This window comes from Leptonychotes weddellii, chromosome 4, assembly GCF_054177405.1.
Source record: "Leptonychotes weddellii isolate Sample4059 chromosome 4, ASM5417740v2, whole genome shotgun sequence".
Lineage (NCBI taxonomy): Eukaryota > Metazoa > Chordata > Mammalia > Carnivora > Phocidae > Leptonychotes > Leptonychotes weddellii.
The window spans coordinates 114,723,066-114,745,927 of record NC_138372.1 but is presented as its reverse complement, the minus strand read 5'-3'; the positions used below and the strand labels follow the sequence as shown (position 1 = coordinate 114,745,927).

Here is a 22,862-nt window from a genome sequence, read left to right as displayed (position 1 = left end):
AAATTACATGAGATGGTCAGCACTTTATTAAAACACAGGCTATGTGTGAGATGATGTTGCCCAACTGTAGACTAGTGTGTTTGAGCACATTTAAGGTAGGCTTGGCTAACTCATGATGTTTGGTAGGTTAGGTGTATTAAATGCATTTCCACCTTTCAATATTTTCATCTTAAAATAGGTTTATCAAGGGGGGCGCCTGGGTGGCTCAACTGGTTGAGCGTCTGACTCTTGATTTCGGCTTAGGTCATGATCTCAGAGTCCTGGGATCGAGCCCCAGGTTGGGCTCCACACTCAGTGAGGGGTCTGCTTGTCTCCTCCCTCTGCCTGTCTCCCTGCTTCTCTCTCTCTCTCAAATAAATCTTTAAAAAAAAAAATAGGTTTATCAGAACATAACCCCATTGTAAGTTGAGGAAAATCTGTAGTTCATTTTTTTTGAAAAAAAAAAAATGGAAGTAATTTGTAATTTAAATTTTATTGAAAAGTAATAGAACTCTCATAGATGACATAATTTTTCAAAATTAAGTTTTTATGTAAGTATGCAATGTTGAGGGATTTTTTTTTTTTCTTTTTATGCAGTAGACTAAGTGCTGCCAGTTACCCATCTAGGATACCGTTCTAAAGTGGTATAAAAAAGATATAGCTGATCTAATTTGTGGTTTTGTGCTGTATATTTAAACATTTTTGTACATTTAAACTCTGGTTTTAAGATGTTAACATAGTATGGCATGAGAGCGGGGTTTCTGAGCCATAGTGTGCTCAGGTTCGAATCCTGGCTTCACCAGCTTTGTACGTTGTTGGGCAACTTACTGAAACTCTGCGCTGTGGTTTCCTCCTGTGTTAAATGGGGAGAACACCAGAGCCTGCCTCGTAGAGCTGTCACAAGGACTAAGTGAATTGGTAGCCTCTATAGCAGCTAAAAAGATGTCTACCTCATAGTAAGTGCTCAAAAATTTAGCTTTTTATTATGTTGAGAATGAGGATTACATTTGTATTTGAGATACCCACTATTACTGGATATATTTAAAGAAATTCTTTCCCAGACTGAAAGATGAACAATCATAAGTCAATCAAACATAAGATATGAAGACTATTTTTTTAACCTTTTTTCCAGCATTTTTGAAATTGAAAGAGCTACCCAATATGCTCTGCATGTTACAAAGATAAATAAAACATTTCCCTGTTCTCTAGAGGTGAACAAGGGTGAATAAACCAATTGAAGTGGGTAAGGAGTAAAGGCTCAGCATTGGCTCTGTGAGAAACTAGCCAGGGCTGAGATTCTAACCGGGCATGTGGCTTTCTGGCACATACGACACTTTCTAGGACTTGTTCTCCGAATTCGCCTCCAGACTCAGTTTATAGTCTTTGTTGTAAAGTGCATATTGCCATTCTAGGGCTAGTTACATGGTTGGGTAGAAGGTATATCTAGTGTTCCTGTAGCGTAATGAACCAAAAACTCAAGAAGCAAACCTTTGGCAGAGCAGAGTATCGGATTTTAGTTTTCATCATTTGTGTACTTGACGTTGAACTTGGCTGGTTGTCACTATCAGCCATTGAATAAGAAGGGATTACGTGCTCCCCTGCCAGCCCGTGGGTGGACTTCTGCAGCGTGTGTCCTGTGGCTTCAGCCATTTCCCCGGCCTCCCCCAGCCTCCCCCAGCCCGTCCTACACAGCACACCCTAGCCTGTCCCCCAGAGGCTTCCTACTCAGGCGGGGAGAGAGTGAAGTCAGTGAGCAGCAGAGGTGCATAGTGTTTTGCCATTCCCTCCTGCATTGATTTACAAGGTCGTGTTGTCATAAATACATTGGGAGTTTGTGTGAATCACTGAAAAAGCCTCATACAGTAACCATAAATGTATGTGATTGAAGATTTGCAGTCCTGCTTGATTTGTGTGGCAAGAAGAGTTCCTATGAAGGAAAGACCAGTTCTTCCCTCGTCAGAAAGTTTTACTACTCGCCAAGATCTCCAAGGTACCTTTTCTTTCCAAAGAATATCTACGTATTTGTAAGGCAGGGAGTCTGTTTAGAAGACTGCGAAGAAGCGGGGGACAGTGACAGGCGCTGGGACGGAAGCATCCAGGGGCCGCAGGAAGGAGAGGGAGGGACACTTATTTTCACTGTCTGCCCTTTTGGTTCGTGTACTTGTGCTACCTAGTCTAAATAAATAAATTTTTATCTCTTAAAATGTTAATCACTTCCATACATAATAGATGAGTGTGTAGGTGTAATGCTTGCTGTTATTTAATAGGCAAGATCACTTCACTGGATACTAGCACCATGCGGGCAGCCATGAAACCAGGCTGGGAGGACCTGGTGAGAAGGTGCATTCAGAAGTTCCATGCACAGCACGAGGGGGAGGCCGTGTCCTATGCTAAGAGGCATCATCATGAAGGTAAGCATCTCTCCGTGGTACTTCTCTTGAAGTTGACGTCGCTTTATGCTATATTACTGCTTCCTGTGGGAGCTTTCTCTGAAACAGTGATCCTGAAGTTCACCTCAGGAAACTTGGATCTGTTGACTTTTTGTGTTCATATGTACTTGCGTCGTCTGGCCCAGAAAATGTCGCCATCTAAAGGAAAATTTAATAGAAACCTGTGGGGCAGAAGGAGGAGATAAACAGGAGATAATTTCATAAAAACAGAAGAAAGGGAAGGGAAAGAGGTAATTTTCTCTGATCCTAAGGCTTCTGTATATATAAGACTACATAATAAGGTGCCATTTAATATCAAAAGAAATCTCTGAATCATAAGGAAAATCTGGAAATAAGAATGAAATGAAATTTGCAAGAGCAGCTGAACTCCCAGTAGAGGTAACAATGGGGTCCCAAGCCCTCCTTCCAGATGATGACCCCTAAAGACTGTTTCTCGGAGGCCCGAAGAAATGAAGTGACTTGTCTGAGGTCACAGGACAGCTAGACTGACAGTTAATTAACAAGACAGCTAGAACCAAACCCAGAACTTCGAAGTCCTAGGTCAGTAATAATAACAGCCCTTACAGAGCACCTGGTCTTTGTCCAGCATCTTCCTTCTCTACAGTATCTTGTTGATCCTCAATGCACCTGTGAGGTAGGTGTTAGGACTCGAGCTATAGATGAGGAGGCAGAAGCAGGTGAAATGACTGGCTTGTCAGCACTGGAGTTTAATGGGAGGCACATCCTGGCCGTCCCTCTGCTGTGCTTTGCACAGAATCACATTTCCTCAAGTGCGTTCTGGTTTTTTGTTATATTGGTGAGAACGAAGAAAAACTGCCTTTCCTTAGCACTTATTAAGAACTAAGTGGGGGAGGCGCCTGGGTGGCTCAGTTGGTTAAGCGACTGCCTTCGGCTCAGGTCATGATCCTGGAGTCCCGGGATCGAGTCCCACATCGGGCTCCCTGCTCAGCGGGGGGTCTGCTTCTCCCTTTGACCCTTACCCCTCTCATTTTCTCTCTCTCTCTCATTCTCTCTCTCTCAAAAATAAATAAAATTAAAAAAAAAAAAAAAAAAGAACTAAGTGGGGGAGAGAGACACTTCTTCTCCTGGTCTTTTGGTCCTCCTCTCATACAGGACACTGTATGTCCTGGCAGGGTGCACCTGGTTAGGAGGCCTGGATTCTCCAGGGAGGGGCTGTGATGCCTGTGGGCCAGCAGAGTGTGCCCTGTGACTCAGTTTGGCAAATTGTCTGCATTTTGGCAGAAAAAAGTCCTAACTCCTCATTGAAAACAGAGGTTTAGCCTGTCATCTTCCATTTAATGTGCATCTATGACCTTAGCATTTTACCAGTAGTGTTTGTATGCATAAACTCTGTGCTTTAAGATTGCTTATGAAAAAGTACAAATCATAGTAGATGACCTCCCTCCCCATGCCCTTCTTTTTTTCTCATCTTATTCCTCTTTTTCATCTTATTTATCCTTCTTAGAAGTAAGTACATAATCCAGCAATTTGTTCCTTTCAGCATTTTTCTCTAAGTTGGAAAGAATAAGAGGAAGTTAAGAGTCTATATTTGGCAGAAATCAGTATTTAACCTACTATTTCACTAGATCTGGTTTAAAATTTAAAAAATAGTAACAGTGGGGGTGCCTGGGGGACTCAGTTGGTTAAGCCTCCAACTCTTGATTTTGGCTCAGGTCATGATCCTCAGGGTCATGATATTGAGCCTGGAGCCCGGCTCCGTGCTGTGCCGGACGTGGAGCCTGCTTAAGATTCTCTCTCCCTCTCCCTCTGCCCCTCCCCACCTCTCTCCCTCTCTCTCAAATAAGTCTTCCAAGAAAAAGAAATAGTAACAACAGGGGCGCCTGGGTGTCTCAGTCGATTAAGCATCTGACTCAGGTCATGATCTCAGGGTTGTGGGATCAAGCCAAACTCAGTGAGGAGTCTCTTCTCCCTCTCCCTGCCTTTCCCCCCGCTTGTGCCCTCTCTCTCGCTCAAATAAATAAAAATTCTTTTTAAAAACAATAAAATAAAAAATAGTAAGAATAAGAAATATGAATAAGAAATCACCGTGAGCAAACATGTTCAGTGTCCTTGAACCCTGAGTAGCAGTGCCCTACACTCAATTCTGTGGCTTCCTGATTCCTTACAAAAGGGTTTATAGAAATGTATCAGGCACTGTGGTAGGCTTAAACAGACCAGACCCACTGAAGGGAAACTACAAAATGTATGAAATACCCTGCATCCAAATGTGTGAAGTAGGTAAGATCAAAGATAATCAATCACATTGAGTAAAAAATCTAAAAGTTTGTGTTTAAATGGAAGAACTTCCTAAATGAATTCAGGTGCATGCTTAAACATATCTAATTAAATGGAAATGGAAAATCTTAACTGATCACAGATGAAATTCCAAAATTGTAAGCTATTCAAATTGGGAATCCCATTATAAATACTGTATTCATTCTGCTTTATAGGAACCTACTCATTGTGCAAAGCAAGATACAGAGACGTACAGTAATTCATTTCCAGGGCTGCCACTCCTGAGTAACTTCATGTAACAGTTGATGGCAGAAATACCTAAATACTGCATGTAACTGAAACTGCAGAGGGGGTTTCATAAGGGAAATTGCTCGAAGTGAACTTTTTTAAAGAAAAACCAGAATCCATGTTGTGTGTCAGTGACTCCCTCCCTCCCTCCCTCACTCGTGGCAATTTTGTGGAATCATGAATGTGCTCGATCTGGCTATTCGTGGGGCTAGCTATTCAATCCACAACATATATAGAGAGGATTATGTGATAAAAACATGGTAGTCTTCTTAAAGTGGTTTAAGAGGGTAACTAAATTATATGGCTACTTTTTTTCTGAATCAAAATGTTCTTTTTAAAAAGAGTGTTCTTGGGCGCCTGGGTGGCTCAGTTGGTTAAGCGACTGCCTTCGGCTCAGGTCATGATCCTGGAGTCCCTGGATCGAGTCCCGCATCGGGCTCCCTGCTCAGCAGGGAGTCTGCTTCTCCCTCTGGCCCTCCCCCCTCTCATGTGCTCTCTCTCATTCTCTCTCTCAAATAAATAAATAAAATCTTTAAAAAAAAAAAAGTGTTCTTTTTAAATAGGTGGTATTTGACAGCTTTAAAATATAGTTGTTTTAAAAGATAAATCTGAAATTTTAAGAGAAATTATTTTAACCTAGTTGATTTGTTATATTTTCTTCTGTTGTCTTGAAAATGGAAACACCAGATTCTTTATCCAGAAATTAAACCAATTCCACTTTTATTGTTTCAGTTTTCTATTTAGCCTTTTTTCTCTTCTGAAAAGATTTTTCTGTTTATCTTTTACTTCCTGTTGTCCTATCCACAGAAATAACACTTCTTACACACTGAGAAACAGAATGGGTGATAGTATTATGAGATACTTCAAGATGAAAAGATGACTATTCAGAGAATATATTTAATGTCATAAATTTTACTGTAATATTTTTATTAGTTTAAAAGGAAGTTAAAGGCAAATTGTATACTTTAAAAGTATCATGTTTATGCATTGTATTGTTTTCTGATATTTTAAACAAATCTTTGTAAAACTAGTTCTGAGCCAACAAATGGTTTACACTCTTTCATCGTGGTACTGAAGATTTTAAAAAGAACATAGTTCGAGGGTCCAAGCCTTATTTAAACAAAACAAAACAATATATTGAATTTGTTAGTATTTTGAGTAAAAAATGAGCGTGCTTTTAAAATGTTAAAAAGTTTCAATATCATGAAATAGTACTTACAACTCTTGTTAACGTGCTGGTAGGAAAATGGGAAGATGAAGTTTATTACTATTAGTATGTCTTCTCCCGCCCCCACTCTCAGATTTTTTTTTCCTAAACGTGCATTCTCTTTCCCTGCTTGCCTACAGTGCTGAGACAAGGATTGGCGTTCAGTCAGATCTATCGTTTTTCCTTGTCCGACGGCACTCTTGTTGCTGCACAAACGAAGAGCAAACTCATCCGTTCTCAGACTACTAATGAACCTCAGCTTGTAATATCGTTACATATGCTTCACAGGTAATCCCCGTTCTAAGAAGTCATTTTCCCTTCCCCAAATCAGGAGGAAATGGTTGGAAAGCAATAGATCCCCCCCTAGAGCTTTTCAGCCTTGTGAGACATCTCTGTTCATCAGCCCCAGGCAGGTAGAATACAAAATTAAGTTGCTATGAACTTTTGGCCAATGGACAACTTAAGATACCGGCAAAGTAGGCTATACTCCGAATCTGTGCCTTACCACTAGTGAATTTTAAAACCCAGCTGGAAGAACACAGGCTAGCGCTCACTTTGCTCCGACAGGACCGCCTGTCATACCGGAGAAGGGAAGTCGGTCCGTTCCCAGGGGTGACACATGCGGTGCAGAAATAGTGAAGCCGCTAACAGGACTTCTGCTCCTGGGCGTGGAAATCTGAAACTTCCAAATATATTATACTTAGAGGGAATATTTTAGGTTTTCCCCCCTCCTCAGGTTTAAATTAACTTCTGGATTTTGGCCTTTCGATTGAAAGCTAATAAACATTTCCATTAAAAAATGACAGTACAGAAAATTGAATGCTAAGTTTAAAACAAATGTCATAAACTATACTGTTTTAGAGCACAAATTTAGGAAAATGATTATATTTCGAGTTATGTAAATATGTATGTATGTGCTATATAAAACTTTATGAGGTACTATCAGAAGATATATAAAGTTGCTCTGGTTAAAGAATCCTCTTTTCTTACATTTCTCGATTATATACTTTCTTATTTAGGAATAAAAAAAAATCAGGCATCCCTGTTTGCCAACTGTTAATAAATCTGACCTCAAACTGAAACAATTTGAAAGTGATTACAGATGTGCCAAATTTCACCCCCCTAAGTGAAAGCTGATGTTTGACAATTTGTGAAACCTGTTTTGTTTGGATTTGGGAACACATGTGGTAACTCACAAGTGACTGCCAAGGCTGTAAATTAAAGCTCATAGGGCTTGGAAAATCATTTAGCCTGAAAAACCTGCTTTTAGTCACCAGTAAGGGAGTGGATTGAAGTTGTCTGGGTGTTGGGGAATAAGATCACAGAGCAAGGTCACTCTGAAGTTCCGTCCCATGTTGTCTGTTTTGGAGGCTCTCGCTTTGACCTGCAAGGGGATCTGTTAGACAAGGTGATCTAGTTCTAAATACTTTTGATACCTTTACTGGCTCTAGAACTTGCAGAGTCTCTACTAGTTAGGGGCGAGTTCCCCCCTCTCCCCGCTGAGTTTGCTATCCGTCTTGAGCCAAGTAGTAGACCTCAGAGCTCTCTGGGCTTACAGATGGGTCTCTTGTTAGGAATTGTGATCCGGCAAATAATTGAAGACAGCTCTGCTTGTTAGGGTCCTTCCTTTAAGATGGTACAAGTTCTCAGTTATTCATGATAATATACCATGTAATGAGAAAGATAATATTATGTAATTGGAACCCCTCTAATGTCTTGTCTGGTAACTACAATTTCAGTCTAGTAGCAGTCACATTTAAAGACACCTCCTCTGTAAAACCGCAGACATCTTAATGAGTTGACTGAAAAACATCCCTCTTGGTCCAAAATTATGCGTGCTTAGTCTTGTCCATAATTGCAGATTGTTTCATCCAAGTATTATCTGTCCTTTAAATGTAGTCTGTTCTTTTAAAGAAAAGAGGCCATCTCATTTTTTTAAAATTAATAACAACTTGCTAAATGTGTTTCCTTTTATATTTCTTTCCTCATTGTACAGAGAGCAGAATGTGTGTGTCATGAATCCAGATCTGACGGGACAAGCGATGGGGAAGCCACTGAATCCAATTAGCTCTAGCAGCCCTGCCCATCAGGCCATGTGCAGTGGGAACCCAGGTCAGGACATGACCCTTGGTAGCAATATAAATTTTCCCATCAGTGGCCCAAAGGAACAAATGGGCATGCCCATGGGCAGGTTTGGTGGTTCCGGGGGAATGAACCATGTGTCAAGCATGCAAGCAACCACTCCTCAGGGTAGTAACTATGCACTCAAAATGAACAGTCCCTCCCAGAGCAGCCCTGGCATGAATCCAGGACAGCCCAACTCCATGCTTTCACCGCGGCATCGCATGAGCCCCGGAGTGGCCGGCAGCCCTCGAATCCCACCCAGTCAGTTTTCGCCCGCAGGAAGCTTGCATTCCCCTGTGGGAGTTTGCAGCAGCACAGGAAATAGCCATAGCTACACCAACAGTTCCCTCAACGCACTTCAGGCCCTCAGCGAGGGGCACGGGGTCTCACTAGGGTCGTCGCTGGCTTCACCAGACCTGAAACTGGGCAATTTGCAAAACTCCCCCGTTAATATGAATCCTCCCCCACTCAGCAAGATGGGGAGCTTAGACTCCAAAGACTGTTTCGGACTTTATGGGGAGCCGGCTGAAGGTACAACTGGTCAAGCAGAGAGCAGCTGCCGTCCCGGAGAGCAGAAGGAGACGGACGATTCCAGCATGCCCCAGGCTGTGAGCGGTGAGAGAGCTGATGCACAGAATCGGCTGCATGACAGCAAAGGACAGACCAAACTCCTGCAGCTGTTGACCACCAAATCGGACCAGATGGAGCCCTCGCCCTTACCCAGCTCCCTGTCGGACACAAACAAGGACTCCACAGCGAGCCTGCCTGGTCCTGGCTCGACACATGGAACCTCGCTCAAGGAGAAGCATAAGATTTTGCACAGACTCTTGCAGGACAGCAGCTCCCCTGTGGACTTGGCTAAGTTAACAGCAGAAGCCACAGGCAAAGAGCTGAGCCAGGAGGCCAACAGCACGGCTCCCGGCTCAGAAGTGACTATTAAACAAGAGCCAGTGAGCCCCAAGAAGAAAGAGAATGCACTACTTCGCTACTTGCTAGATAAAGATGATACTAAAGATATTGGTTTACCAGAAATTACCCCCAAACTTGAGCGACTGGACAGTAAGACAGACCCTGCCAGTAACACAAAATTAATAGCTATGAAAACTGAGAAGGAGGAGATGAGCTTTGAGCCTAGTGAGCAGGTAAGTTGTGTAATGTGTTCTCTCAGGTATACTAATCCATATCCATCAAGGATTTTCACAGGGGCATTTGGAGGCCTCAGGTGAAGGGATAAAAATAAGCCTTCTCCTTTGTTGTTCTTACTTGGAGACAGAGTTAATTCTCACTGAAGCTCCCTGTTCCAAATACTCCTGTCTAGGAACGAGTGACACTTTCATCCACCAGGGGAAGGCTGACTTTTTTTTTTTTTTTCCCTGGAAAGGGCCAAGTGGTGAGTATTTTAGGCTCTACGGACCAAACAGTCTCTGCTACTGTGGTCCAAAAACGGCCATAGACACTATGCAGACAAATGAGAGCGCTGTGTTCTAATAAAACTTTACTGACAGCCACTGATATTTGGATTTTATACAGTTTTTGTGTGTCATAAAATGCTCTTCTTTTGATTTTTTTTTTCAATTATTAAAAAATGTAAATTCCTTCTTAGCTCGGGGCCATAGGAAAACAGGTGGTGGGCAGGATTTAGCCTACAGGCCAGCTGTAGTTTGCTGACCCTGTTAATAGAAGATGCCTAAATTGGAGATAATCACTTCCTTGAAACTGGCTTTGTCAGGACAGACTTCATTAAATTATTTCCCATTTACCTTTCTCTCTCTTTAAGGTCAGAGTTTGGTTTTCAAACCTAATGAAGACCATCGCGCCCTCTATCATCAACCGAACCTTCTGGTTCATGTTAAAGAATTCTTTTCTTTTCTTTCTTTTTTTTTTTTTTTGAGCGTTATTTCTGACATAATGGTTTGGCATAAGATGTTTCCTGGGGACTCAGTGACGGGCTGGGTTAATGATCCAAGACTTCACCCTGCATTATCAACTCCCTCTCTAATCCCTGGGAACAGGCCTGGACTTCAAATCTTTTAAGTCCACATTGGTTAACAAGTGAAGAAGCTGCATTGGCCTTTCTACTTAAAATGGTTCACTAATTTGTCTTGAAATTTGTTTTGCAAGTGGAGAGTTTATGTGTCACTGTCTTGGGGGACTAGGTGTGGATGGGGAGAGAAGAGAGCAGCACTCCCTTGCTATACTTGAACTCTGCTGAGTCAGCCGAGGTTGGCCCAGGGGCAGGGCTAGGATTGAAAGCAGGAATCAGGAAGCCTGAGGCCAAACACGCCCGCCCCATAGAGCTGGGCTCCATCCGCCCTTCTAAGCACTTACTTAGCTTCCTTCATTTCTTTCACTTTGATGTCTTGGCAGATGCTGTATTCCTGTAAGAGAGAGATGATTTGTTTAAACCTCCATGCCCTTCACCAGGGAAACATCCTAATTCTATAATCATCTTTGATAATTAACCTTAGAACTTAGATGTTAGTGCAGGGTTCGACAATACAGCTATTCTGTAATGCTGTAAAATCAGTAAGTGGGGGAAACTCAGTTTCTTTCAGCAGAAAGTTAGTAGCAATACCTTGGATTAAGTGTAGGATGAAACTGTATTGATAACTGTCAATGTTTTCATCTTTTGAGGTTTACTAGATTAGAATATACAGAGCAAGTGGCAGGCACAGATACTGTCACTCACGTCTCCCTAACACATGCTAGAGTGCAAGATGGTGACTCATGAGGGCCACCTTAGCTCAGTGGCTAAGTGGCTGGCCCCTCCCTCCATACACAGAATTTATTTCTATCCCAGGCCTGAGGCCCTAGGGACTTAGAGGGTCAGGGAAGGGGGACACTGTTTGGCATGTCTATATTTAGTGTGTGATGATGCTAACTTCAGACAAGAAACTGACAAAAAAAAAAAAAAGAAATTTTTTTTAAGTCCTTGAGTCACTTGCCGTTTCTAATTGTTGTTTAGGAGACACGTTTTTCTAATCAAAGTCATCTTACCTAGGGAACATCAGCACAAATCTGTTATTTTGGGACCAAAAAGCAGTGTGTACACACACACACAATTTTTTTTCTTAATGAAACCCAGTCCCTGGTCTCGCCCTCCATTCACTCCCATTTAAAAATAAAACTCCGCCAAAAAATACTGCTTCAGAGCAAACTTAACATTGAAAACATTGCAACTTGAAAAGAAAAGTTACCACAGGAAGTATGCATTACCTAAATTTAGATCAAAGTTAGAGTGACTTACTTTAAGGAAAAAACAGTGATTCTTTTGCCTCCTGCTTGCCTTCACTATTCCCAAAACAGATTAATTGTATCTCCTTTTAACTGCTCTACCGGTTTGTTAAAGTTTTTTTCTTTCATTTCAGGGGAATACAAGTTTTTTATTTAATAAGATAAACTGTTAGGGAGCCTGAATTATGCACTCAACGGGCTTGTTATTTTGACTCAGAAAAGAGCCATTAACCAAGTGTGTGTTTAACTTACCTACAACTTACTAAGGACAGGAAGTACTTCGATGGTGCTATTATACCTAAAATAGCATTCTTTACTGGGTAGAGTATTTAAACAACAGTTGTTTCTACGGCATTTCGTCACCAACAGGAAGCAGCGACTGAAAAATTTCCAATATGTTTACAGACTTTCAAGTTACATACTTATTTACCCAGTGGAGCATGTTGATAGTCTTATGTTCTTTCTAACGCTACTGGGCCAGTTATAATGATGGCTTAGAGCTAGTCTAAAAGGAACATCTTGCTATTTACCTCCACCAGAAAGGCAAACCATATTTTAAACTGGCAATGTCCTGAAAATTTCCCACCAAATGTGATAGAATTGTATTACCATCTTCTAACAATTTTACCTTTTTTTTTTTTTAAAGATTTTATTTATTTATTTGAGAGAGAGAGAATGAGAGACAGAGAGCATGAGAAGGAGGAAGGTCAGAGGGAGAAGCAGACTCCCCGCCGAGCGGGGAGCCCGATGCGGGACTCGATCCAGGGACTCCAGGATCATGACATGAGCCGAAGGCAGTCGCTTAACCAACTGAGCCACCCAGGCGCCCTACCTTTTTTTTTTTTCAACAATTTTATGTTAGGCAAATGTAAAATTACACTTTTTATTTAAATTTCTGAAAAAATGTTTTGTAACTTATTAAGACACTTATGGTATTAAAATGCCTGTGCTCTTTATATTTCCTTCAGAGAACAAGTTGATTTGACACATGAAAAATTCATAAAACCAGAAAAATGAAAAATTAAAGAAATCAAGTCCAATTTTCATTTTGTAGAACTTTTATAAAAATCTTTCTGACTCATTTTCTGCCTGAAATAGTTTAAACTAACTATTCAAATTGATGTGGCTAATTTGAGCATTCGAATAGATGCCTAAGCAAAACTTTGAAGAATCTTGGCAAAGCATTTTAAAGGAAGGCATTAATCTTTTTGTCTTGTGAAGAAATGCCTAACAAAGTAGACATGGACTGGGGTGCCTGGGTGGCTCATTAGTTAAGCGTCTGCCTTCGGCTCAGGCGCTGATCCCAGGGTCCTGGGATCGAGCCGCGCATCGGGCTCCCTGCTCAGCGGGAAGCCTACTTCTCCCTCTCCCACTCCCCTGGCTTGTGTTCCTGCTCTCACTATCTCTCTCTCTGTCAAATAAATAAATAAAATCTTAAAAAAAAAAAGTAGACATGGACTAGGAGAACTTTTGGTGAGAAAGCTTAAAAAAATTTAGGGGGGAAGGGGATATTTGATCAGAAACTTAATGTGATCAAATCTATCCCTTCCAAAACTTACGTAACTACAGAAAAAAATGCCATAATCGTCAGATTTTATTGCCAAACAGCCGAAGGGGTTATAGTAGACATTCTGAATTTTATGTCTTTGATGAAGAACATTTAAAGTATGCTTAAGACAATTAGAGGAATGTTAAATGTGTACTCCAAAAATTAACAAGAAATAAGCACAAGCAAAACAATATTATCTCCAGTGGGGAAAATTACATAATGTATTCTTCTGATGGCAAACTGAATGAATTCGAATAATGTCCATAGTTATGGGGATCCAAAGAACCAATTTCTTTTGACTGTGAAACCAAGAAGTTCCTACATGGCTTTCTTAAGACAAAAAAGTGTTCAGTTGTTTTTTTTTTTTTAATTTATTTAAAGATTTTATTTATTTGAGAGAGAGAGAGAAAGCAGGAGCGGGGGGTGGGGGGGGAGGGTCAGAGGGAGGAACAGACTCCCCGCTGAGCAGGGAGCCCGATGCGGGATCAATCCCAGGACCCTGGGATCATGACCTGAGCCGAAGGCAGACACTTAGTGACTGAGCCACCCAGGCCCCCCCAAAAAGTGTTTAGTTAATTGTCAGAACTAGACTGATCCACAGTTGAATTTGGTTGGCTCTTAAAATGGCAGAGATTAAAACTTGAAAATGAGTTTTTAATACATGCTTTTTAAAAATAAAAATCAACCAAGGAAAATACTGGATTTTAAATTTTCTAATTATTTGAAATTAAAAAACCAATAAATTGATTTAAACCATCCAAATAATATAACACATGCACACACATATATATTAGATTTTATTTGAGAGAGAGAGCACAAGCGGGAGGGGGAGGAGCAGAGGGAGAAGGACAAGCAGACTCCCTGTTGAGCGGGGAGCCAGACGCGGGGCTCGATCCCAGGACCCTGGGATCATGACCTGAGCTGAATGCGGACGCTTAACCTACTGAGCCACCCAGGCGACCCAGCCATCCAAATATATTTTAACATTTTATACGTATAAGGTTAGACTTATTTTCAACTCATTATATTAGACACAAGAGTAGATTACATAGGAAGAATCATGAATCTTGTCGTTAGAACTCTTTGAAACTATGATGATAGTTATTTTTCTGTTTGATGGACGTGGTTTAAAGTATAATTTTATTTGGGTGAAAAGAATAAAGGTAAAGGAAAGATAGGAGTCTAGACACAGGCTGTTGTTAATCTACACTGTAAAAACTTTCTTCTACACATATCTGGGATTGGGGGCAAGTATAAGAGCATCCACTGAGGATAATAATATACTTTATTACTGTTTATATGAACCTATTTATTTTTGGCTGTTTCTCATCCAAGGCAATCTGCAGAGCTTTCTCAAGAAGCAACTTATTACTTTACTTATTCACCCTTCCTTCCTCCTCCTTCACCCCCTACTCTTCCCACCACCACCCCCCCACACACACAATGAGCTTCAAGGACCACTTTTTAAAATACTCTAGGGGCGCCTGGGTGGCTCAGTTGTTGGGCGTCTGCCTTCAGCTCAGGTCATGATCCCAGGGTCCTGGGATCGAGCCCCTCATTGGGCTTCCTGCTCTGCGTGAAGCCTCCTTCTCCCTCTCCCACTCCCCCTGCTTGCGTTCCCTCTCTGGCTGTGTCTCTCTCTGTCAAATAAGTAAAATCTTTTAAATAAATAAAATACTCTACACAAGGCAGCAGCATAGTAGGGAAACCTGGTTTCATAGGACAGCAATAAACATCAGTTTATTAGAACCTCTTTCTTATCTCTATAGTTATTTTAATGACACAATTACAAGGATATTTATCACACATTTGTATGAAATATTTTTCTGAGAAAATAATGGAAATTACAGGAATTTCTATGAGAAATTTAGTTGATCCTGGGAAATTTTCTTAAATCACAGGTTAATATGGTTAAAGGAATTCATCCAAGTGACTGAGTGTCCATGACTGTGTTCCAGGAACTGTCCTTGGAGGACAATAAATGTTCATACTGATGTTTATCCTTTTGTATTCAACAAAACATGATAAAGATAGACTTACAATGGAGTCACTTTACATGTACATTTAACTTACACAAAATCATCTATACACGTTCAGAAGAGAGGAAGGGGCAGCTACGAAGTGGTTAAGTAGTGTGAGCAGTTCCACCCACCGTTTTACCCCATAAGTATGTACCCTAGCAGAATGATCATGAGATGGATGACAAGAGATTACTGGGTGTGGGTTCTCCTATGGCTCTAACAGTGTGAACATGTAGCTACATGTTTTTTAAATGCAGCACAGCCCCTACACACATTACACACTACGTCATTTAGGACTCAGGAAAAAAACAGCAGTGTGCTTCCACTCCGGAGGAGAACCTGACTGTGTTGCCCTTGGAGGGGACATAGGTGTGCAGTGAGGTGTCTCCCCAAGGATCATTTTGTGTCTGTCTATACTTTAGGATGCTAACTTTGGAACCCAACCCTTACCTAAGATATATCTTCCCAATATTTGATGCCTCCATCTTTTGTTAGAAATGCGTGGCTAAACTAAACTAGAAAATGGTCTTGTAATTGCCCCAACAACACACTGGGAATTTCCTAGAAAGTTGATCTCCAGGTTATTACTAAGCTAGTTGACTCTGAAGAAGGAATGAAATAAAATGTCACTTCAGTTTATCTTTCCCAACTTGAGAAATATGTCCAGTAAGACTTCCCATACAGATACTACATATGCCATAAATTCCAAAAACCTTAGTAAATCCAACCTCTGCCTGGGGAATAGGAGTTGTATATAGAATAAAACTGTGAGCGGGGCGCCTGGGTGGCTCAGTTGTTAAGCGTCTGCCTTCGGCTCAGGTCCTGATCCCAGGGTCCTTGGATCGAGTCCCGCATCGGGCTCCCTGCTCCACAGGAAGCCTGCTTCTCCCTCTCCCACTCCCCCTGCTTGTGTTCCCTCTCTCGCGCTCTCTCTCTCTGTCAAATAAATAAATAAAATCTTTAAAAAAAAAAGAATAAAACTGTGAGCCATTTTGCTCCAAGTATTACCTCCTATCGGATGTAAACAATTTCATTTGAATGCCCTGTGTCAATAAAATGTCTAGTCATGGTCAAGGATTCAGAGTCCATCCAGTGACTTTGAGGGAATTACCTAGCTTCTGTGTTTCCACCTACACATCCAAGAGATCATTCTTACCACTTTCTTCATTAGAAACTACTGCTGACATTTAACTTCTCCATTTTCTTGTGTGGTTAGCACTGCCTGATAGGTTCTACTTAAAAGAATATAAAATAAGTTGAGCTTTCTGGAAGAAAAGTAGTAGGTGTGAGATAGTGGTGATATTCACCTTACTATTTTGATGTTGGTAATTGAAATGAAATGACTTCAGTAGAAGGAAAAGCCCTAAGAAACACTGTTCTGCCTTCTGTGAAGTCAGGTTAATAGATGCTGTGTATGGGGACACCATGTTTTTATCCTGCTTCCCTACATTTTGTCACCTAAGCTGGTGACTGACTGAGAAAGCCAGTGTCATTTGAAACTGAAAGTGCAAGCAGGAAAAAAAACACCAGTCAAATCGAAAAGGCAGTGCTTAACTATTCATGGTGACTTTGAGCTTATTTTGCGCTTATTTTGCGTTTTACCCCCTGCTCTTAAAAAAAGAAATCCTGGAAGGAAATGACCACCTACAAAACACTGATGTAGTGTAAATTTGGATCATATTTTTTTTTTGAACCAGTTTTTTGTTGTTGTTATTTTTTAGAGTTAACCACAAAACCTAGACCTGGACCATAAGTCCTAGTACACTCAGAGTTAATTAAAAATATACATACTCATGACTGATTGAATTATTAGCATACAATAAAGGGGAATTTATACATTGCCAATGAATCAGCACTGGAAGAGAGCTCTTTTTCTAGATGAGGAAATAGAGGACGAAGGGATTAAGTTATTTGGCCTTTGTCAGTTTAAATTTTTAAAAGCTGATCAATTCCCTTGTTAGGCCCGAGGTCTGCGTGTGTGTCTGCATCCTTTGTGTGGTTGTGCTGGTGCCTTCGTGCCTGTTGGGTCTGTAACTGCAGATGGGGCTGTGGGGCCCACTCTCAGGGTGGGACTGGATAAACTCTTGTGTTTGTTAACTGCAGCCTGGCAGTGAGCTGGACAACTTGGAGGAGATTTTGGATGATTTGCAGAATAGTCAATTACCACAGCTTTTCCCAGACACGCGGCCAGGCGCCCCTGCTGGATCAGTTGACAAGCAAGCCATCATCAATGACCTCATGCAACTCACAGCTGAAAACAGTCCTGTTACACCTGTTGGAGCCCAGAAAACAGCACTGCGAATTTCACAGAGCAGTGAGTATGAGATATTGATGGTTATGCCAAGAAATTCCCATATAATCACCATTAGAAACAGTGATTATTAAAATCTGATACAAACAGCTTAGTCACTTCAAGGTTTTTGTGATCAAATAGCGCCATCTACTGTATTGGTTCTTCAAAACACCATTCAAAATGGACTCTCTTGAACATGGCTTTCCAGCATTCTCTCTGGGGGTTAATTTAATCAATTTGCAGTGAGACTGACCTACATAGATAAAGTTCTTTGGATGGTTGTCATGTTTCCCTTTATTTTTGCTACTGCCTTCAGAAATGGGGTTTAAAATAGACTTTATGTGTTTGAGTATATAAGTGGATACTTTAAATATAGAAAATTATAAAGTTAGGCTGACTTTTTAGGAATAAAATGCTATTAAAAATTCTTAATATTTAATCATAATATGTGAACAGGCTACACACATTAAAAATAGCCTATCTCAGGAATAATCTTTTAATTATCAGTTTGAATGGAACTTTATCATACTTGTTTTCTAAGTACACTTTTAACTAATTTGGTATAAAGCTGGAAGACCTTAGACTATTTTAGAAAATACATTTTTTCTATCATTTATTCTTTTTATTTTAGATTTTTGTAAGTTTAAGACGAATTCTTTCTTCACCAGGATCACTTAGTTTACAAACTCAGTTACCTGAAGTAGTCCAACAGTTTTGAATGGAAGAAAATACCTCTCCTGTACAGAGAGACATAATTTATGGAACGATAGATGATGTCCTTAGTGTTAACTTGATGAACAGAATGATTTTTCCCTCGTCAAGTACAGTCTCATTCTGTGCTTAGCATTTGTTCTCAAACTGGAAATGGCAATCATCAACCAAATCACAAAATATCTTTAATTACTAGATCTTTTCTCAAGTGATTCTTGATTATTCTGAAATGGGTAAAACAAAATAGTTTGTGTTTGTTATCATCTCTCAAACCTTCGTGTTTCCCGAGGAATGGAAGGTACTTCCGGACCATGGGCGATCACAAAGTCAAAGAGTCGGGGAGTGAGTAAGAAGCACACTAGAGAAGTTTATGCTCATTAACCGGAGGCATTAATGAAGGGTGGCATGGGGACTCATGCTTTCTCCTCTATTTGTACCTTCTGATGGTGGTCAGATTGTTGAGTGCCAACCAGAGAGCTAAACCTGAGGGAATCATGATTAAGCATACACCATTCCCATTCCGAGCCCTAATTCTTCTAAATATTTTATTTCTGTTATTAATTGTTAAGAACTTATTTATTCTGAATGTTCTGTTTCATACTATGCTTATGTAAGTCGGTGAAAATAAAATACTTGATACTATTTCATAAAGTAGCTCTATAAACTGTCCTTTATAGTATCTGTATACTTTTAAAATTTAAAAATGTGCTTATCAAATTATTGGTTGTCTGTGTGATAGTACAGTGCAGTGCGCACACGACCATGGATTCTGTCAGTCCACCATTAAGAATCCTTTCAAATCTGAATGTGTCCGGAATTTAAAGAAGCTGTATTTAGAAGATTAAACAGGGCCCTAAATCTTTAATACTGACTTTAGGGGGCAGAGTTCACACTTAAAAAATTTTAACTTCCAAGGCAAATAGATACTTCTAACCTAATTCTACTCCTAGGAAAGTCCAGTTAAGAAATTCTATGTCCAGACCACGTGTGTCTAGGTTTGGGGCTCTCTACAGGAGAGGTTCGTAGCTTCATAGCTGTGACAAAGCAGGACTCCTAAATTCCGATAATGGCACGTATGGACAAGACCATACGAGTGTTTTACTTAGCAAATATGATTAAATGTTAGAAATTAGTGTTGGGGAGGAAAATATATGGTAAAAGACATGGGGGCTTTTTTCCTCTCTTTTTGCAAGATTGTTAAGAGTTAAATAAGAGACCTGTTGATTAAATTTTGGTTGTTTTTTTTTTTTTTTTTTTGTCTGTGAGTTTGTCTTTTACGTAGGCAGTTGGTCCCTGATGTGCATATCTTCGATATTTTACAGACAGCATTTTCCCTGAACACTGCTTCTGTTGCTATTCTTTTCCATTATCCTATATTAACCTTCAATTTTCATTTGTTTTCTCCTTAGCTTTTAATAACCCACGACCAGGGCAACTGGGCAGGTTATTGCCAAACCAGAATTTACCACTTGACATCACATTGCAAAGCCCAACTGGTGCTGGACCTTTCCCACCAATCAGAAACAGTAGTCCCTACTCAGTGATACCTCAGCCAGGAATGATGGGTAATCAAGGGATGATAGGAAACCAAGGAAATTTAGGGAACAGTAGCACAGGTAAGGGCTCAAATGCACTGTTACTTTATTGGTGGGTTATTTAACTTAATGATGTATTCATCCACATCAGACTAGTAGAATTTTTCAAATGAATGTTTTTTAATGTTAGAAACCAATACTGGAAGGTAAGAAAATCCTACAAACTTTGACTGGGAGAGTGGCATGTGAAGCATTGGGAAACATTCCAGTAAGCTGACCATTTTATTCTGTGCTCATTACTTTTACGGGGTTTCTAATCATTAATCCTATAGCATAGGCTTATGTCTTCTCTTGCAGTTTACTGTTCTAGGCATTGTAGTGTTACGTGTAAAATGATTTGGTGGTTGCTGGCATCTCCTGTAATCTGCTGATAATCCCAAAACCTCCTATTAATTGATGATTTGTTTTTGGAGAATTTCAGAATGAAAGTTTAAAATTCAGCCAACTTTTCATACTTATAAATGATACAGTTCTTCAGAAAAATGTTAATTAAAAATAAAGAACTTTACATGGTAATAGGCTTGGCCTAAGAGTCCCGGGTCCAGGGCCCCCTTTTTGAAGATGTATGACTTTGCCTGTGATCTGGTTTGGACCTTGACTTGCTGTGACTTCAGGTATCTGCCAAGTTGCCCCTGCACATTTGCTAAGTGGTACTCAGTGTCATCACAGCTACCGCGTTCCCGCACTTCCAGCTAATTAAGGCTAGAAATCGTCTGAGCAGCAGTGATTGCTGTTACCACCACGTCCTGTACCCTATAATATCTATTTATCACAGACCTAGTAGCAGGATGCTGAGTTTCCTAATGAACTGCTCACAATTTACAGCCTTCTTCCTTTGACAAAATGAAGTACTCAGGAAAAAGGCATTGAAAGAAATAGATATTATGAAAAGAATTTATATTTGTTCTTGTTTTTTTCTTTTTTTTTTAGCTTAGTCTTGAATCTCTATGCACATTGCCATTTTAGACAGCTGGCTGAAAATGAGAATTCAGTTTAAGGGGAAAAGTTGGATTTATTTATTTTCGGGTATTGATGAGCAAGCAATTCGTGGGGAAACGTGTACCATGCTGTATTAAAATCGTTGATTCCTTCAACAAATATTTATTGGGCATAGCCTACCATATGTGCCAGGCACTCACTACTTCACTACTTTATGTATTCACAGAAAAAAGGGCCATATTAATTTTATAATTTAAGATAAAGTATTGATTTATATAAATAAAATACTGCTTTCTGCAACATTCTATAACAGAAAAGGAGCCCCAGTGACTTATTAAAAGTGCCTCCTTATTAGGAGAACACAAGAAGTTCTGAGTTCTTGGAGAGGTCTTGGAGGGAGGAATTTAGGGTATACCTGTTTTCAAATCTGGGCAGCCTGGAGATCACTGGTGTCCAGACTCTGAAGATCATACAGTGCCTGTGCTTTGTTTCAAGAAAGAAAAAGAAAAAGCCTGAAAGAGATTGAGACCCCAGTTATTATAATTGCAGGAATGTTGTTGAATTGTGGGTCATTTTTCCTTCTGCTTTCTGGACTTGCCGTAATCTTGTTATATTATTTAGAGACCAGGTTTTTGGAAAAATAAAATGCCTTTCTCCCATAATACATTTGTGTAATTCAAATTTAATCTTCAAATGGTTTTTAAAATATATATTACTATAATATTGTTCTGACTTCTTCAGTCAAATTAATTATCCTTTATTCCTTATCATCCTAACGTAGCACATTCTCATTTCACAAGTGAAAAGCCACCCGCAATACATGTTCTCTCTGTTTCTTAAATATACTCTATTTTTAGTTATCGTAATTAAAGTAAATGAAAGCAAGCCATCTATTTGAAAACAGAACTTTTATTTTTTTTAAGATTTTACTTATTAGAGAGAGCATGAGTGGTGGTGGGGAGCGGCAGAGGGAGAAGCAGACTCCCCAGTGAGCAAGGACCCAACGTGGGACTTGATCCCAGGACCCCAAGATCATGACCTGAGCCAAACGGAGATGTTCAACCGACCGAACCACCCAGGCGCCCCATAATGAAAGCAAAACTTTTATATATCCATCATTAAACATTTCGAAATGCGGGGTTCTTGCTTGGATTTTTTTTCCCCTTTAGAGTATCAAGTCTTAGCCAATATTTGGCCATTGTCAGCATCCCGAGGGGCCAGGCCAGAGAGAGCGAACACTTGGTCCTGCTTGGAGTATTGTGCTCTTATTGTTAAGTGTGGCCAAATAACTGATAATATCTCAAGTATAAAAAGATTTTACCAATCTGCCCTAACCCATTTTGATCTATATGATCAGGAATGTGGTGGTCCAGGTATATTGAAGTACACTATGAGGAGGAGTTCCCTTGCCTTGGATATAAAAAACTGTGGTGGAAAGATCCTATAATTTCTTCATGTTTTAGAGGCTACCAAAGAAGCTTAACAAATTATAGTAGTCTGAAAGGGAGCTGAGGGTTTAAAAATGTGACATCAGCTTCATGGGATATTCTGTGATTTGGATTTATAACCAGAGTATTGACTATCAGTTTAAACCTTGTTTCTCTTAGCCTCACCTCCCTTTTGGAAAGGAAAGCATTAACGTGTAGATCAGCTAATGTGATTCACTTCCTGAGGAAGGAAGTTGGGGTTATCCACACACCACAGCACCTGCTTCTAAGTACATGTGGGAACAATTTTAACAGCTTTTCCGAACTATGAAGAGTGGCAAGTCTGTGCTTTGAGCACCTGTAGAAATTGCCAACTCTTGTTTCTTAGCCAGGGGTCTGCTTCTGTCCCAATGAGGGCGTTACCTATCGGGCCAGCTGTGTATTACAGAATGATTGTCTTCTACAGAGTGAGATCATCTGGTGTTCATCCGTGCCGACTATGTTTTCAGTTGCCCCATGTCTCCGTTTCCTCTGGCTTGCCTGCAGGAATGGTGGGTGGTAATGCTTCCCGGCCCACGATGCCATCTGGGGAGTGGGCACCACAGAGTCCTGCCGTGAGAGTCACCTGTGCTGCTCCCACCAGCGCCGTGAGCCGGCCAGTCCAAGGAGGCATGATTCGGAACCCCATGAGACCCAGCAGCCAGCCTGGCCAAAGACAGATGCTTCCGTCTCAGGTCATGAATCTAGGTAAGGTAGTTCTAGTGCTCTTTTTTTTAAGATTTTATTTATTTATTTATCTGACAGAGAGAG

The 22,862-nt window shown here is 40.4% G+C and overlaps 1 protein-coding gene across 9 annotated transcripts in view; it reads left to right on the top strand.

Annotated features, from left to right (window-relative positions):
- The window catches only part of NCOA2 (nuclear receptor coactivator 2), a 283,320-nt gene that overhangs the window by 235,744 nt on the left and 24,714 nt on the right, over positions 1-22,862 (top strand). For 8 of the 9 annotated variants that reach the window (XM_081816099.1, XM_081816095.1, XM_081816101.1 and 5 more), the window contains 7 exons: positions 1,868-1,969; positions 2,247-2,390; positions 6,300-6,447; positions 8,156-9,425; positions 17,191-17,401; positions 19,501-19,707; positions 22,599-22,799. In XM_081816099.1, coding sequence (XP_081672225.1) covers positions 1,868-1,969; positions 2,247-2,390; positions 6,300-6,447; positions 8,156-9,425; positions 17,191-17,401; positions 19,501-19,707; positions 22,599-22,799 — 2,283 coding nt within the window. The remainder of the gene's footprint in view (positions 1-1,867; positions 1,970-2,246; positions 2,391-6,299; positions 6,448-8,155; positions 9,426-17,190; positions 17,402-19,500; positions 19,708-22,598; positions 22,800-22,862) is intronic. The other variant, XM_081816104.1, reaches the window with a different exon arrangement.